The 15240-nt window shown below is 37.8% G+C and overlaps 1 protein-coding gene across 1 annotated transcript in view; it reads left to right on the forward strand.

The window, feature by feature from the left end:
- TRIM44 (tripartite motif containing 44) overlaps nt 1–15240 on the forward strand; it is a 148271-nt gene that overhangs the window by 69251 nt on the left and 63780 nt on the right. Inside the window, exon 4 of the mRNA XM_508888.8 lies at nt 3451–3470. Within this exon, the coding sequence (XP_508888.2) occupies nt 3451–3470 (20 nt within the window). The remainder of the gene's footprint in view (nt 1–3450; nt 3471–15240) is intronic.

Genomic DNA, 15240 nt, shown 5'->3' on the forward strand with positions numbered 1-15240 from the left:
GACTCTCTATAGTGAGGGTGATACCATTCAAAGCAAGCTGAATGCAGAATCTTAGTTCTTATAACTTACTGTTTCTAGTATTTTGCTTGTGTTTCACCTACACCAAAATTGACAACAATTTTTAAGTAATTCATCTTTATTAAATTCTGTGGATGCATTCAACTTAGTTCTTATGTGAGCAAGTTATCTCTCTTGCATTCACTTTTTGTTATTTAATTAAATGTGTCATCATTACAAGTTCATATAAACAGCCTTGTTTGATTCTTAGTGAACAACATTTCCACTGGTGGAGGTAGAAATGGGAGGTTGCACAAGAGTGCAGTCTGCCATCAGATATCACAAAGAGCATTTGTGATATCTTAATTAGGGATTTGGGAGCAGTGCTTAATCTAACAAGTCATTTAAATGGAAGTTGGTATTTAATAGACTCTCACTTCTGGTATTCTCTGAAACCAGAATTTGCTTATAATAGGAGTAGAAATTAATCTTAAACCTTACCTATATCTTGAATAATTATTTACTATGAGCCTTGTGCTGTGTTAGGTGTGGTGAATACAGAAATGAGCAAAACACAAGTTTCTATTCTCAAGGAGTTGAAATCCAAAGAGGGAGGCACTGTTTGATGTTGTCATTGTCAGTTTTCTTCTCTAAGTACTAGTGTAGAGTGGCAAACCCTACAAATGTGGGAGAAAGGAGGAGGATTAACTTATTCAAGATGTTAGTGAAGAAGTTTCGAGTAAGGCTTGATCTTAAAGGATAGATAGGAATTAGCTAGGTTTTTAGAATAGGGATGTGCATTTCAGGTAGCAGGAACATCACATGCATATCTTTTACTAGCAAGGTTAGCAATCCTCTCTGTGCCAACCTATTCAAAACGGCTTTATAATTCATATGTGTGTGTATATTCTTGCTTTGTAACAGTGACCATTGTTTCTGAAAAGAAGCATACATCTATAAGCAGTAGAATTGGATGAACATATAGCAAAACTTTGTGTCCCATCTTTTCTGTCCTTCCCCGCTCTCCCCTAGAAATGTTATTAATTAACAATTCAAGGAAAGTAAAATAATGGCTACTATTTGTTGAACGATTACAAGGTACTAGACACTTGCTTAGTGTTTTACACAGATTTTCTCATTTATTTTAATCCATATGGTGACCCTTTGAGGTAAGAACTAGGATCTTTATGTGCAGATGGAGAAACTGAACCTTGGAGAAGAAAATTGCCAAAAGCTTCACTTTTGGGATTAATGAACCAGAATTTGAGACCATGTTTTTATATTATAACTGAGAAACCCTGTCTCTTAATCATTACACCAAGGTATGTGATTGTGAGGAGGACTTGCTCTAAATTATGGGAGAAAGTTTAGATATTTTTTCCATAAAGTTATCTTAGACAATTAGGCTTAAACATCCAAAAATAATTGAAAAATTTGTGTTGAGATGTAATTATGTCATTCATAGTTATGTAACTCATATTAAATTTAAATTATATAACTTTTTTATTGGTATATTATAGTTCCCGTGAGACATACCAGATGATAAAAATGCGAAGAAATTTTCCACCATCCCTATACCCTCCCTCTACCACTCGCCCTACTTCCCTCTAGTTGGAGTGTGGATGATTAATGCCCTTCCCACTATTGCAGATCTTTAACAGTCTGCCAAAGATGCCCTTCTTATTCGACCTCAAATGGCTAGTTTGATTTAAATCACCTTTCTGGCTGCAGCTGTACTTTACAGGCTTGCACCCTGGCAGTCTCCCTTTACCTCAGTCACGCTCAACCCCACATTGCCCTCAGTTCCAACCTTATACCACCCCCAGCGCCCTGCCCAAAACACACATGTGCACATCCCCATTCTCTAGTTTCACAGAACTCAAGGTCCCTTGAACAACACATTTTTAGAAATTTGCCTCTGCTCTTGCTAGTTCAGGGTTCTTCCCACTTTTCTCTGTTGTCAGCCTGGGAAAATACTATTTATCCCTCAAAGTGGCAATATCAATGTTACCTTCTGTGTGTGAAGCTTTTCCCACCTTCTCCAGGAGAGGCAGTGTTCATAACTTCCCTGTTGATTCTCATATTATTCTGTTTATGTTTTTGGTATTGATCATAACACATTTAGTAATAGTTCATTTTCTTTCTTCCTGTTTCTCATGCTCCTGATTCGAAAATCCTAGAAGATTAGATCATTATGAGTGATTGTTTTTCCTTAGTTAGCATATATATATATAGTAGCCTCTTAATGAATCCTACTGAATTGTTACTGATACTGATATATAGCCTTTATTAAATACATCCTGTGTCACAGGCACTGTGTTTGATGATTATAAGCATTATTTCATTTAATCCTCATACTCATCCTATGATACAGAGACAATTATTACCCCATTTTACAAATTAGGAAATTGAAGTTAAGAAAGGCAAAATAACATGAGTAAGCTAATACAGCAGTAGAGTGATAGGGTTAAGACTTGAACCCAGAACATCGGACTTGAGAGCTCATTCTGCCTTATACCAGTAGGAACCATTCATTCATTCATTCATTCTCCGAGGAGTACAACCAGAATGCACATTCTCTATTAAGACTACCCTTCAATGGCTAAAAAGAAGGATATAAAAGATACGCTGACACCAAAAGGATGAATGAGGTCCCTTGGGAAAGGCTTGAGAGTTATTTGAAAAATCTAATTTGATCACAGAAGGAAGCTCAAAGGAATCTGCTGTGATCACTTCTGATAGGTTGAGAGAATGCCATACCTGGAAAAATAATGTTAACACATTGTTTTTGAAAAGTGGGCAAGAAAAAGAGAAGAGCCATTGTTTGGTGGAAGAATGATGTGGATCATCAAATGCCAGAACTAACCGCTTACGGAGGAGAAGACCAAAGTCCAGATTAATTAATGTTTGCCCAAGGACACATAACTAATAAGTAACAGAGCTTGGACTAGAATCCCAATTTCTTGAGTCCCAGTTCAGTGCCCTTTATACCACAGTGTTCTTTATATTAGAATTGCAGTGTTCAGGTTTGATGAAAAATGCTAGAACAAGGCAGAAATGAGTCTTTGAAGGAAACAGCTTGATGTTTTTGGAACTGGCTAGCTTTTGTCTAAGACCTGCCTCTATTTTGGGTTTCTCACTTTGCTAAGAACTAAATACTGCCAGCCATACAAATGAAAAGGCAAGGCAATTATTTAGGCCTCCTAGGTCTGTGCATTCACTTCTCTGCTCTGCTTGTCAGGGCAAATTATCAGGTCATCTCCACTGGGCAGTTTGAACATAGGATTATATTAGCTCTTGTCTTAGCCTTTAGATGTCTGTTGGTTTGTCTCTGTTACAATAAATGTATAGTCCACACATTCAGGTTGGGAGAGGGGAGGGAAAAGAAAGAAATCTGACTCTGTCTGTACCAACAGTGATTTCTAATACTGTTTCTTTCTGTTTGTCTTTCAGGGCGATGAGGAAGGACCCAGGTAAGATCACATTGTTGCTTGTCTTTTCTCATAATTGAAGTAGAGTGACATTTGTGGCCTTTTAGTGCTCCATGAAATATAGACAGCCAAGGAACAGCACAGAAAAGGGATCTCTATCTTAAGCCTGGGATTTGAAGATCTTATTTTGTAAGACTCCTGTCTCCCTCTCATCTATGTCATTTCCTGCCTGTAACCTTCAGATAAGTAACTTTGCTGTATTCTTTTGTACATTCAGAATACCTTGTTAAGAAGAATAGGCACTACATTTAAATGGTAATGTAGTATCATTGTGGTAATGGTAATGGTATCAGGTGGACTGACTAGATAAATTTTTGTAGTCTTTCTTGATTGGAATTGGATTGATTTTTTTAATGGGCTCTAGATCTAGTATTCTTTATTTCTGACCTATAATATCTTTGTGTCAGACACAAGACACCTATATGATGAATCCTAGGGTACAGGTATACAAAACTTTGTTTAGGAAAAAAAAATGTTCTTTGTGCTTCTGTATTGCCACAGTTGAATACAGTTTGGAAGTGCATTTTATTATTGTCTCAGCCTTGCAGTGAACCTGGACTGTGGTTTACTTACCCTTCCTGTCATTCTTCTCAAGCAGTGAAAACAGACTCCGGGAAAAGCTACAGCTGTGTCATCAACACAGTTGAGGAATATTTGTACAAAGTAAAAGGCAATGTCCAGATGGGTCCCATCTGTCACATAGAATCAAGGGTTGTTAAGGCTGGGAAGTATCAGAATGGTCATCCAGGCCACTGCTATTCAAACTTTATTTTTAGCAGAAGCACCCTTTTTTGAAATGGACTTTAAGCAGAGCCTCAATGTGTAAAAAACAATTTTTCTCTGGTTAAAGTTGGGGCAGCATTCATTGAACTTTCTCTATTCTTCAAAATAGACCCTGAGGAGCTTCTGCAGTGACCTAGGGTTCCTCAGAACTCAGTTTGAAAATCACTCTCAAGTCCCTTATTAAAAGAAGCTAAATGAATTGTCAAAGGTTACCTTACTGGAATCAGGATTTGACCCTTCTTTGTTATTTTGTTTGTTTGTGTGTTTGCTTTTTACAAACCAACAAAAACAGTTTCCTCTCTTTTTTCGTTTTCCCTCCCCATATCCTGAGCCTCTTTCTTAGCGCCAAATGTTGTCCCACATCTGCATCTCTTGGTGTGTTCTTCCCTTGGAAACTATAGTTTTTAACATCTGCTCTGGAACAACAAGACCTTGTCTAGCTCCTTGTCTACTATGGCTAAAGCCACAGGCACCCAACTTTAAAAGGCATAGGCATCTTGCTTTAAACCTACAGGGTTTCAGGGAACCACTTCAGACTCCATCTTTCAACCATTCTCAGGAACAGGCTCCTTCTTTGTTGTGGTTCTTTTCCTTCCTTCCTCACTCTTCACTCCCTTCCTTTTGTTCATTTAACATATATTCGTGACCTACTGTGTGTCTGGCACTGTGCTACATCCTGGGTATATCATGGTGACTAAAGCAGGCATAGTTCCTACTCTTGTAGATCCTAAGTGTAGTGGGAGAGGCGAACATGTAACTGGGCAATTACATGGTAGGGAATGTGTTCTGATAAGTTTAGGCTACTTTAGGAAGAGCTCCTAAGTTAGTCTTGGAGGATAAGGGGAGGCTTACCAGAAAAGGTTATATATAAACAGAGATCTGAAAGGTTGGAGCAGGGGTTGGTTGTTCTAGGTAGAGTAAACAAATTGTGTGCCAGTTCCAGACAAGAGAGGAGTGGAAGAAAGACAGCAGAGCCCAGATCATTTAGGGCCTTATAGACCTTCTTAAGGCATTTAAGCACTATACTGAAGGCAATGGGAAGCTATTAAAGATTTTTAAACAGGAATTAACCTGAACAGATTTGCATTTTAGAAGTGTCTACTACCTATGAAATGGAAAATGAATTGGAGGTGGATCAAGAGCCTGGGAGACTTCCAGGCACAGTGATGCGCACCTATAATTCCAGCTACTTAGAAGGCTGAGGTGGGAAGATTGCTTGAACCCAGGAGTTCAAGAGCAGCCTGGGCAACATTATGAGACTCTGTCTCTAAAAATAAGTAAATAAAAAATAAATTTTAAAAATTGAGGTCGGGCACAGTGGCTCACGCCTGTAATCCCAGGACTTTGGGAGGCCGAGGCAGGTGGATCACCTGAGGTCAGGAATTGGAGACCAGCCTGACCAACATGGTGAAACCCTCTCTCTACCAAAAATACAAAAATTAGCCAAGGGTGGTGGCGCACAACTGTAATCCCAGCTACTCGGGAGGCTAAGGCAGGAGAATTGCCTGAACCTGGGAGGCAGAGGTTGCAGTGAGCCGAGATTGTGCCATTGCATTCCAGCCTGGGCAACAAGAGCAAGACTCCATCTCATAAAAACAAAAAATTGAAAAATAAGAAAAGAGCCTGGGAGACTAGTTAGACTAGGTTATCGATGATGGGAGCCTAAATCAATATCTTCTAGTTACTGGTTCGGTTTTTATCATTTTCCACAGACCTTTGGTTTAGATGCACTTTAAACTATCTCCTTGGCCCTCCTCTGCCTTTTCTCTCAGGATTAGCTCTAGCTCCTTAAAATCCAGTCCAGTCAGAGCCCTAGACTTACTTTCCCAGAAAAAGAGTTCAAACAAGACCATGATAAAGAAAATACCTTGGCAGAGGTAGTGTGCAGACTCCACAGGATAGCAGTGGCATTTCTGTCTTAGGAGAGCCGAATTATGGTGAACACACTCATCTTTATAGCCACATGCCAGAGTCACATTGATTAGAAGAATACAAGGACTGTATGAAGAGATTAACTCCCTTTAAAGATACTGTTCAGTGTGAGATTCTGGCTTTAGAGTTTAATTGCAGATACCTTTGTATCATTTTGACAAGATAATGGAAAGGCATAGAGTTTCTTTACTTGTAACCAAGATGTCAGGCCATCTCCCTTGAGCCAGGCTGCTATGGAGGTCAGTAAGGAGTCCATTGGACTAGGAGTTGACGGATCCCTTTTTGGTACAATAAGTACCAAAAATAAGTGCATGTTCTGATTTGTCAGAAAGAAGGAGGAGGAGTCAGATTTTCTTTTTTAACCTTTAAATTCCTACTTGTTGGTTCAATTTACTTTATTTGTATTAAACTACCATTTGGCTCAATTTATTCTGATTAACCCTTCAAGGCAAATTTTGCCTTTGATCTGAAATTTTTCTCATTTATGATATATACTTTACCCTTTCAACAAGCCAAATAGAGTTTTGTTCCAAAGGCTTCTGTATTGCTGACAGTACTAAATGAGAGTTTGATGTATAAGGAATGCAGAAAGGAAGTGTGGGAGTCCCTACACAAGGGATGGATGAGAAATGAAGCTGGAGACACTGAGTTCCAGTTCTGCTTGGATCATTATGCCTTTGTCTCCTTTGCTAGCATTCTTTTCACACAGCCACTTCTCTACTGTCTACATAGAAGTTCAAAGAGAATTAGATTCCAACCAGTCTCCATGGTGGAAGGAAAAAAGAAAAACTCCTGTCCTATGGAAACATATTTGTCTATAATGGATCTTCCTCCCTTTCTACTAGCTGGAGTGTCTTGCCTTTTTTCCTCTTTTCTGTTTTGATTTCCCAAGCTGTTTGATATTAGGGGACCAAATGTTGTGCTTTTAGTCACAACATGTTCCTTGCCTTAAATTTCATTGTGCAGTTATTCTGCTAATTTACCACAATCATAATCATAGCTACCATTTATTGACAGTTCATTATGTCCAAAGTGCTTTATATATATTCTAATTTAATCTGCATGCAAACCTCATGATGTAGTTATTAGCCCACTTGTCAAATGAAGAAATTAATGCCTTGAGAGATTAATTTGCCTTAGATCACATGGCTAGTAAGTGGCAGAGCAATGACTTGAATCTAGTCTGGCTTCAGAGTTTAACCACCAAGTGCTCTCAGCCACCATTTGGACTATCTTCAAAATGGCAGCATGCTTCTCTCTGTGACCCTATACAAAAGCCAAGAGGATTCACACACAGTCCTCAGAATATGACTTTGGTCTTGTTCCTCTAACCTGGGAGTTCTTCAATTGCTTTGACATTGAGTTGCTGTGGCCCCTGTTTTCTGCAGGTTGCTTCCCCTCTCAGCCTCTGTCATTATAAAGGGAATGTCTTTGTCTCATTCTCACACAGTATCCTCTGAGGGTTAGCAGAAAAAGGGGTGCTCCCTGGGGAGCAGCCAACTAAGCCTGCCTTTGACTCCACAGAATAGCTGTCTGATGCCTCTCAAACTGGTATCTTACTCCTCAGATCCATGATACACAGTCATATAGCTGGCAAGAATTCTTGGAGGGCATGGAGAAACAAAAGTCCTAATATGTAAAACATGTGTATTAACTGCTGTGGAGTCATCATTTAAGAGAGTGTCTTTGACTTTGGGAGACTGACCCTGATCACGAGGTCAGGAGATCGAGACCATCCTGGCCAACATGGTGAAACCCCGTCTCTATGAAAAATACAAAAATTAGCTGGGCATGGTGGCGTGTGCCTACAATCCCAGCTACTTGGGAGGCTGAGGCAGGAGACTCACTTGAGCCAGGGAGTCAGAGGTTGCAGTGAGCCGAGATCGTGCCACTGCAATCCAGCCTGGTGACAGAGCAAGACTCTGTCTAAAAAAAAAAAAAAAAAAAAAAAAAAAGGTACTTTTGAAGCCCAGAGTGATTTTTTTTTTTTTCCTAAGCAGAAAAGCAATTTACACTTTTGGCATCAATTTTCTGCCTTCTCTGTGCTATTATGAGAGATCTTGTGTTCACTCCCTCACAGGTTGGCTCCTTCTCTACTCCTGCTGGAGCCTGCTGAGAAGTAATATATATCCTAGGAGAGGGGGTGGCAATAGGATCTGTTGGCGTAAAAGCTATTGTGTAGTGGGAGGAAGTCAGAGAGGGAAAAGACCCTTAAACTCTTGTGCTTAGAGGAGAAGGAGGAAGATCAGGATTAGATTTTGATTTGCTATTGAGGTTTTCTGTAATTTTTTTTAACCTAAGAGGAAAATGGCTTTTTAATAGTAACACCACACTTGGAACTTCTGTAGAATTTTTCATCTTCAAAGCTGGCTGTTATTCAGGCAAAAAGCTCCTGCTGAGATCACTGTGAATCTGACCCATACTGATTCTGCGATCAAACAGGAAGCGTGTTCTGAAGGAGTAGGAGCCGAAGGAGAGTCAGCAGACCTAGCTTCTATTTTTGATTCTGTCTGTGACTGACTGTGTGACCTTGGGCAAGTCATTTAACATCCTTGTACTCTTATTTTTAGTTCCCTGTAAATATTATCCTCACCCCTCTTCACTCTTTCCTCCACCTAGTTTTGGGGATATCCTTGTGAGAAGGAATACAAGTCTTTTATCACATATGGAGTGGAAACAACCTGCTTACAGATTCTATAATTTGGTGGATTTTTTTTCCTCAATTTTGTTTCTTTAAAAATTATCTTGGGTCTGTATTCTAGGTACTTTTTTTCCCCCTCTAAATGAATAACCATATGTTCTTAGATATGGCATTTTTCTTTCTATTTAGGTTGTAGAGATGAAAGAGGACTAAGTTAGTGATACGCTTAGGTTTCTTTTGTCTTCTGATTGCAAATTTGTGGTTTGGTTGTTGCATTGTCTTCATTGCAGGAAGTCTATCTGGAAGCTGAAGAAAATGGCTGTGATACTTGTGATATGGAATGGAACTATCAGGACTGCTTATTATGCAGAGTGGGGTGCCAACATCTAAGTTGGCCTTCAGCATACAGAGTCTCTTAATTGTCACATTTCCCTGTTATGGAACCTGAGTTGACCTTATTTTTCCATGCTAAGGATTGTTTATCCCTCACTTAAGTCAGATGAAAGTTGAAGCCACACTATGCATTGTGCTGCCTGTCTATACCCAAAGCATACCTCCTTGCTAAAATAATTGATTCAGAAATTTGCCCGTAAGAGTCACAACTTTATTTTGTGCATGTTAGTATATTAACCAGAGATTCCATTCACAGCTGGAAAATTCAGCTGAAGTGCCTCTAGCTTATTGCATCTGCCTCCACCTGGAAATGTTGACTAGAAGCAGCCTATATTTTTAACATACATCTACCTACTTTATAATGCTAAGAAAAAAGGGCCCAAGAGGAAGGGGCATGGATGTCACTTTGCATGCTATGGTTTAACTCTAATCAATTTGTTTACCATCCGGTACAGTAGTTACCATGCTTGGCAGGCTAACCTTGTTTATATATCTGGGCTCAGAACTTATCAGGATAACATTTCCCACTAGGAGCTCTATTCCCTAACCTCTCAGACAACAAAGATTGCAGAGGAATTCTTTCTTTCAACAAACATCTTAGAGTGCCTAATGCCAGGCCCTCTGCTAGGCCTTAGGGATATGGATATAACTAAGACTTTGTTCCTGCATTTAAAGATCTCAAAATCTAGTTTGAAAGAGAGCTAAATAAACCATTTTAATTTTATCTATTTATTTATTTGTTTATGAGACAGGGACTTGCTTTGTCACCTAGGCTAGAGTGTAATAGTACAATCACAGCTCACCGCAGCCTCAACCTCCCTGGCTTAAGTGATCCTCCCAACTCAGCCTCCCACCCCCATCAGCGAGTAGCTGGGACAATAGGTTCATGCCACCATGCCTGGCTAATTTTTTTATTTTTTGTAGAGATGAAGTTTCACTTTGTTCCCCAAGCTGGTTTTGAACTACTGGGGTCAAGTGATCCTCCTGCTTCGGCCTCCCAAAGTGCTGAGAATACAGGCATGAGCCACCACATCTAGCCAGCAATTTAAATTTTATATTTAAGTGCAGTGTAATAATTATTATGATAAATTATAAAGAAGCATTGAGTGCCAACTATATGTGAGGAAGTATTTTAAACATTTACATATATTATCTATATATATGGATATATATATATGGTCTATATACATAGGACAACAGTCCTAATAATGTTAATATATTAATATTATATTAAATATAATTACAATTAATATAATTATATTAATTACAATTAATATAATTATATTAATTATATTAATTATATTTAATATAATGACATTAATTGTATTAAATATAATTATATTAAATATAATGATATTAATTGTATTAAATATAATTATATTAATTGTATGAAATATAATTATATTAATTGTATGAAATATAATTATATTAATTGTATGAAATATAATTATATTAATTGTATGAAATATAATTATATTAATTGTATGAAATATAATTATATTAATTGTATGAAATATAATTATATTAATTGTATGAAATATAATTATATTAATTGTATGAAATATAATTATATTAATTGTATGAAATATAATTATATTAATTGTATGAAATATAATTATATTAAATATAATTATATTAATGTTATTTATTATGTATTAATTATATATTATATAAATATACAATTATATTAATATTATATTAAATATAATTATAATATTAATTATAATACATTAATATCATTAATATATTATTTTTATTTCTAATTTGAATGAAAAAACTGAGTCGCAGAGAAGTTATACACTCATGAGGTCACACAGCTAAAAAGTGGTAGAGCCAGCATTCAAACTCAAGTAGTCTGACTCCAGACTGCAAGCTCTTAACTATTGCAGTATAATGATTCTCTGAAAAAAATGTTGGATGTAGAGTAGGTTCCAACTAACTCAGGATAAAGAATCAGAAAATATAGCGTTTCTTCTGGACCTTGACAAATGGATAGGTCTAGGCTTCTTCAGATTGGAAAAACAGGAAAGCTGTCTAAGCAAAGAGGTAAGTAGGAAGGCTCAAGGAGTGAAAACACATGTGCTGTGCGGGGAATGGTGAATAACTGCATGACTGGCCTGGGGCAGGAGACTAGACTAGAAGGTGGGTTGAGTCCAGCTTGTAAAGGGTGAAGTGTACCATGTTGAGGCACCAAAAGTTGTTACTGTTTTCTGTTACACTTTACCTCTTGACTACAGCATTGCCCCCTTATAGAAGAAATGGACAGACTTCTGAATCTTACAGGTTTCTTCCTCCAGTCACATCTCATGATTTGTTATGGGTGAATTGCTTTCTTTACATTTTTGTTTCCCTATCAAAATCTCACATCTTACTATACTTAAAGGACAAATATGTTTTGAAGCATTTAAAGTATTCCCCTTTTGGGGGTTGCTCTTTTAGTTGGAAAACTAAGCAACTGAGGTAAAGTAGTTGTAGAAGGGAATTGTCTATTTGATTTGTGTCTGTTTTGATAGCTTCTGCCTTCCTCTAATTTATTCTTTCTTTTCTTTTTTTCCACCACGTTTATTACATAAAAGACACTGATATTCTATTCCATCATTATCATCACTAATGTTTGTGACCCACTAAAATGATTTCCCAGCTCATCAGTGGGTTACAATCCATGGTTTGAAAAACACTGCAGCAAATTTTATGCTAATCTGCCATGGATACAGGGTTACCATGTCCATGATACCTTGGCGTGAACTAGAAAAAGGTGCCCTTTCCTCAAGATGCCTAATTCCATCTGCCAAAAAATTGTAATGTGCTGACTTTGTTAGAGTAAGATACTGTCATATGCCAGAGAATAGTTAAAAATAAGTAAAACTTGATGTCAACATTATGAATGGTGTGCCCAGTAAATAATTATGTTGTAAGCACCCTGTGCACAACTGTACATATTTGCCCTGGTGGACACTAAACCACATGACAAAATAGGTTGGAGGTGTTTGTTCAATGGATAAATTATCTCAGAGTACCTGTATACCAGGGATTTGTGACAGCTGTTTTGCCTTCTTAGGGCCTTTCTGCTCATTTCCCTATTAGAGTAGCCAGATAAAATACAGAACACCCTTTTTAACTGGAATTTATATAAACAACAACAAAAAATTAGTATGAATATGTGCTACACAATATTTGGAAGATACTCATGCTAAAAAATTCATTGTGTATTTCAGAATTGCTAAAAGATTATATCTTAAATGTTCTTAACACAAAAAATAAGTATGTGAAGTCATGGATATATTAACTAGCTTTACGTAATTGTTCCACAATATTTACACATATCAAACATCACATTGTATCCTATAAATATACACAATTCTTATTTGTCAATAACATTTAAAAATTAAGAAATATTTAAAAACATTCACTGTTATCTGAAATTTAAATTTAACTGGGCACCCTGTTGTTTTTTTATTTCTTCTTCAGTGTTTAAGTTCAGGGGTACATGTGCAGGATGTGCAGGTTTGTTACATAGGTAAACGTGTGCCATGCTGGTTTGCTGCACAGATCGTCCCATCGCTTAGGTATTAAGCCCAGCATCCCTTGGCTATTCTTCCTGATGCTCTTCTTCCTCCCACACCCAACCCTCTGACAGGCCCCAATTTGTGGTGTTCCCCCCATGAGTCCATGTGTTCTCATCATTCAGCTCCCACTTTAAGTGAGAATGTGCAGTGCTTGGTTTTCTGTTCCTATGTTAGTTTCCTGAGGATAATGGCTTCCAACTCCATCCATGCCCCTGAAAAGGACATGATCTCATTCCTTTCTGTGGCTGCATAGTATTCCATGGTGTATATGTATCACATTTTCTTTATCCAGTCTATCAGTGATGGACATTTGGGTTGATTCCATGTCTTTGCTATTGTGAATATTGCTGCAATGAGTATATGCATGCATGTATCTTTATAATAGAATGATTTATATTCCTTTGGGTATATACCCAATAATGGGATTGCTGGGTCAAATGGTATTTCTGGTTCTAGGTCTTTGAGGAATCACCACACTCTCTTCCACAATGGTTGAAGTAATTTACACTCCCACCAACAGGTTTTTCTCTGCACCTTGCCAGAATCTGTTATTCTGACTGGTGTGAGATGGTATGTCATTGTAATTTTGATTTGCATTTCTCTAATGATCAGTGATGTTGAGCTTTTTTGTTTGTTGGCTACTTGTATGTCTTCTTTGGAGAAGTGCGTATTCTTGCCCACTTTTTAATGGGGTTGTTTTTTTCTTGTAAATTTGTTTAAGTTCCATGTAGACTCTAGATATTAGGCCTTTGTCAGATGGATAGATTGGAAAAATTTTCTCCTGTCTTCCTCTAATTTAAAGTCAAGTTTGGAAAGCACAGTAAGTCCTCACTTAACATCATTCATAGGTTCTTGGAAACAGCAGCTTTAAGTGAAATGATGTATAACGAAACCAGTTTTACCATAGACCAGTTGATATAAACAAGAGTTAAGAAAGATTTAAGAAAGATTAATAAAACAAGCAAGATAATTATTTACCCCATTATTCCAGTTCACAGTCATGAGTGGCTGGAGCAGCTCAGGGCACAAAGTGGGAACCTGCCCTGGCCAGGATGCCATTTCATTGCAGGCTGCACTCACACCCACACTCACTCAGACTATGACAATTTAGACACACCAGTTCACCTAAGGTGCACATCTTTGAGATGTGGGAGGAAACCAGAGTACCTGGAGAAAACCCATGCAGACATGGGGAGAAAGTACAAACTCCACACACAGTGGCCCGGGCTGGGAATCCCCCCGCCTTTATTTTTCCTCATCAACATTATAAAAAAAAAAAGTTGAATGAAAAGACTCTATTCAAGGACCTGCTGTAGTTTAGTTCCTTCTAAATTAATGGAGAAAAGCAACATTGAAGCACCATCTTCCAAATAGATTTAAGGATTTAGAGGTTTTCCTTAAAAGGTAATCAAACAATTAAGTTGATGTGAAGGAATGCCACATTGGTCCCTGAGTTAGAGCCAATGCTGAGGAGTCTAGCTGCAGCCTAATTCTCTTCTTCCTTGTTTGTCTTCATAGCTATTTTGGATTAGCACTAAGCAGAGTGGATTTTAGGAAGTCACACAACTTCAGTCTATGTTTTAAGAATAACTAAATTTGATGTCCTTGGTTATGCCTCCCTCACCTGTGGACAGCCACAGCAAAATTGGTGGTGGTGGTGTCTTTTTCATTTTAGGAGAAACCTGCTGGTCTTAAGCATCTTGTCACATTTTTTCCCAGTGAGAGGCAGGCAAGAGGTCAGTAATTCTATTTTCCCAGCAGCTTCCGAGGGTCCTTCTTTTTTTTTTTTTTTTTTTTTTTTTTCTGTAGCTCTATGTCACTGAACTGCAGTTACCTCTTTATCCAGAAGCTGAAACAGCAGGCATCTGTAACTCATGCTGGCAGCATATGCTGGTGGAGTTTTTTGTTTGTTTGTTTTCTTTCCTAGATGATGTGAAGTTCAGAGTCGATGAGTGCAGATTTTCTTAAAATTAGAACTGTAGGGAGGTGGCTTCAGAACTTTAAGAAATGTAGCCAAAGGCTGAGTTACAACTGGAGTACCCTAAATGGTGAGGTTTTACAAACCATGAGGCAAATTCATGTGCCTATACTTGTTTGGACCCAGGACCTAAACATGAATGGTTGCAGGTTCATAAAATAAATACTTTCTTGTCTATAAGCAGGGAGTTCAGCGAAGAAAAACATTTTCTTATATAAATGCCTCATTCCTTCTTAGCACCACTACCAGTTGTTCCCTGTAGGTTCGCAATGTGGTTATAAAATGGAAAAGCATTTTGTTTTCTTGGTGAGTACATGTCTTACCCTCTGGTTTCATCATTTCTATTTAGAGGGAAGTGAGATTGAGCATGAGAAAAACAGTGCAAAGAGGGAGGACCTGACAGAGTTGCAGCAAAAGCAGGGAGAGAGGCATTTCTCAGCTGCTAAATGCATCTTGGTT

This window comes from Pan troglodytes, chromosome 9 (genome assembly GCF_028858775.2).
Source record: "Pan troglodytes isolate AG18354 chromosome 9, NHGRI_mPanTro3-v2.0_pri, whole genome shotgun sequence".
NCBI classification, from domain to species: Eukaryota; Metazoa; Chordata; class Mammalia; order Primates; family Hominidae; genus Pan; species Pan troglodytes.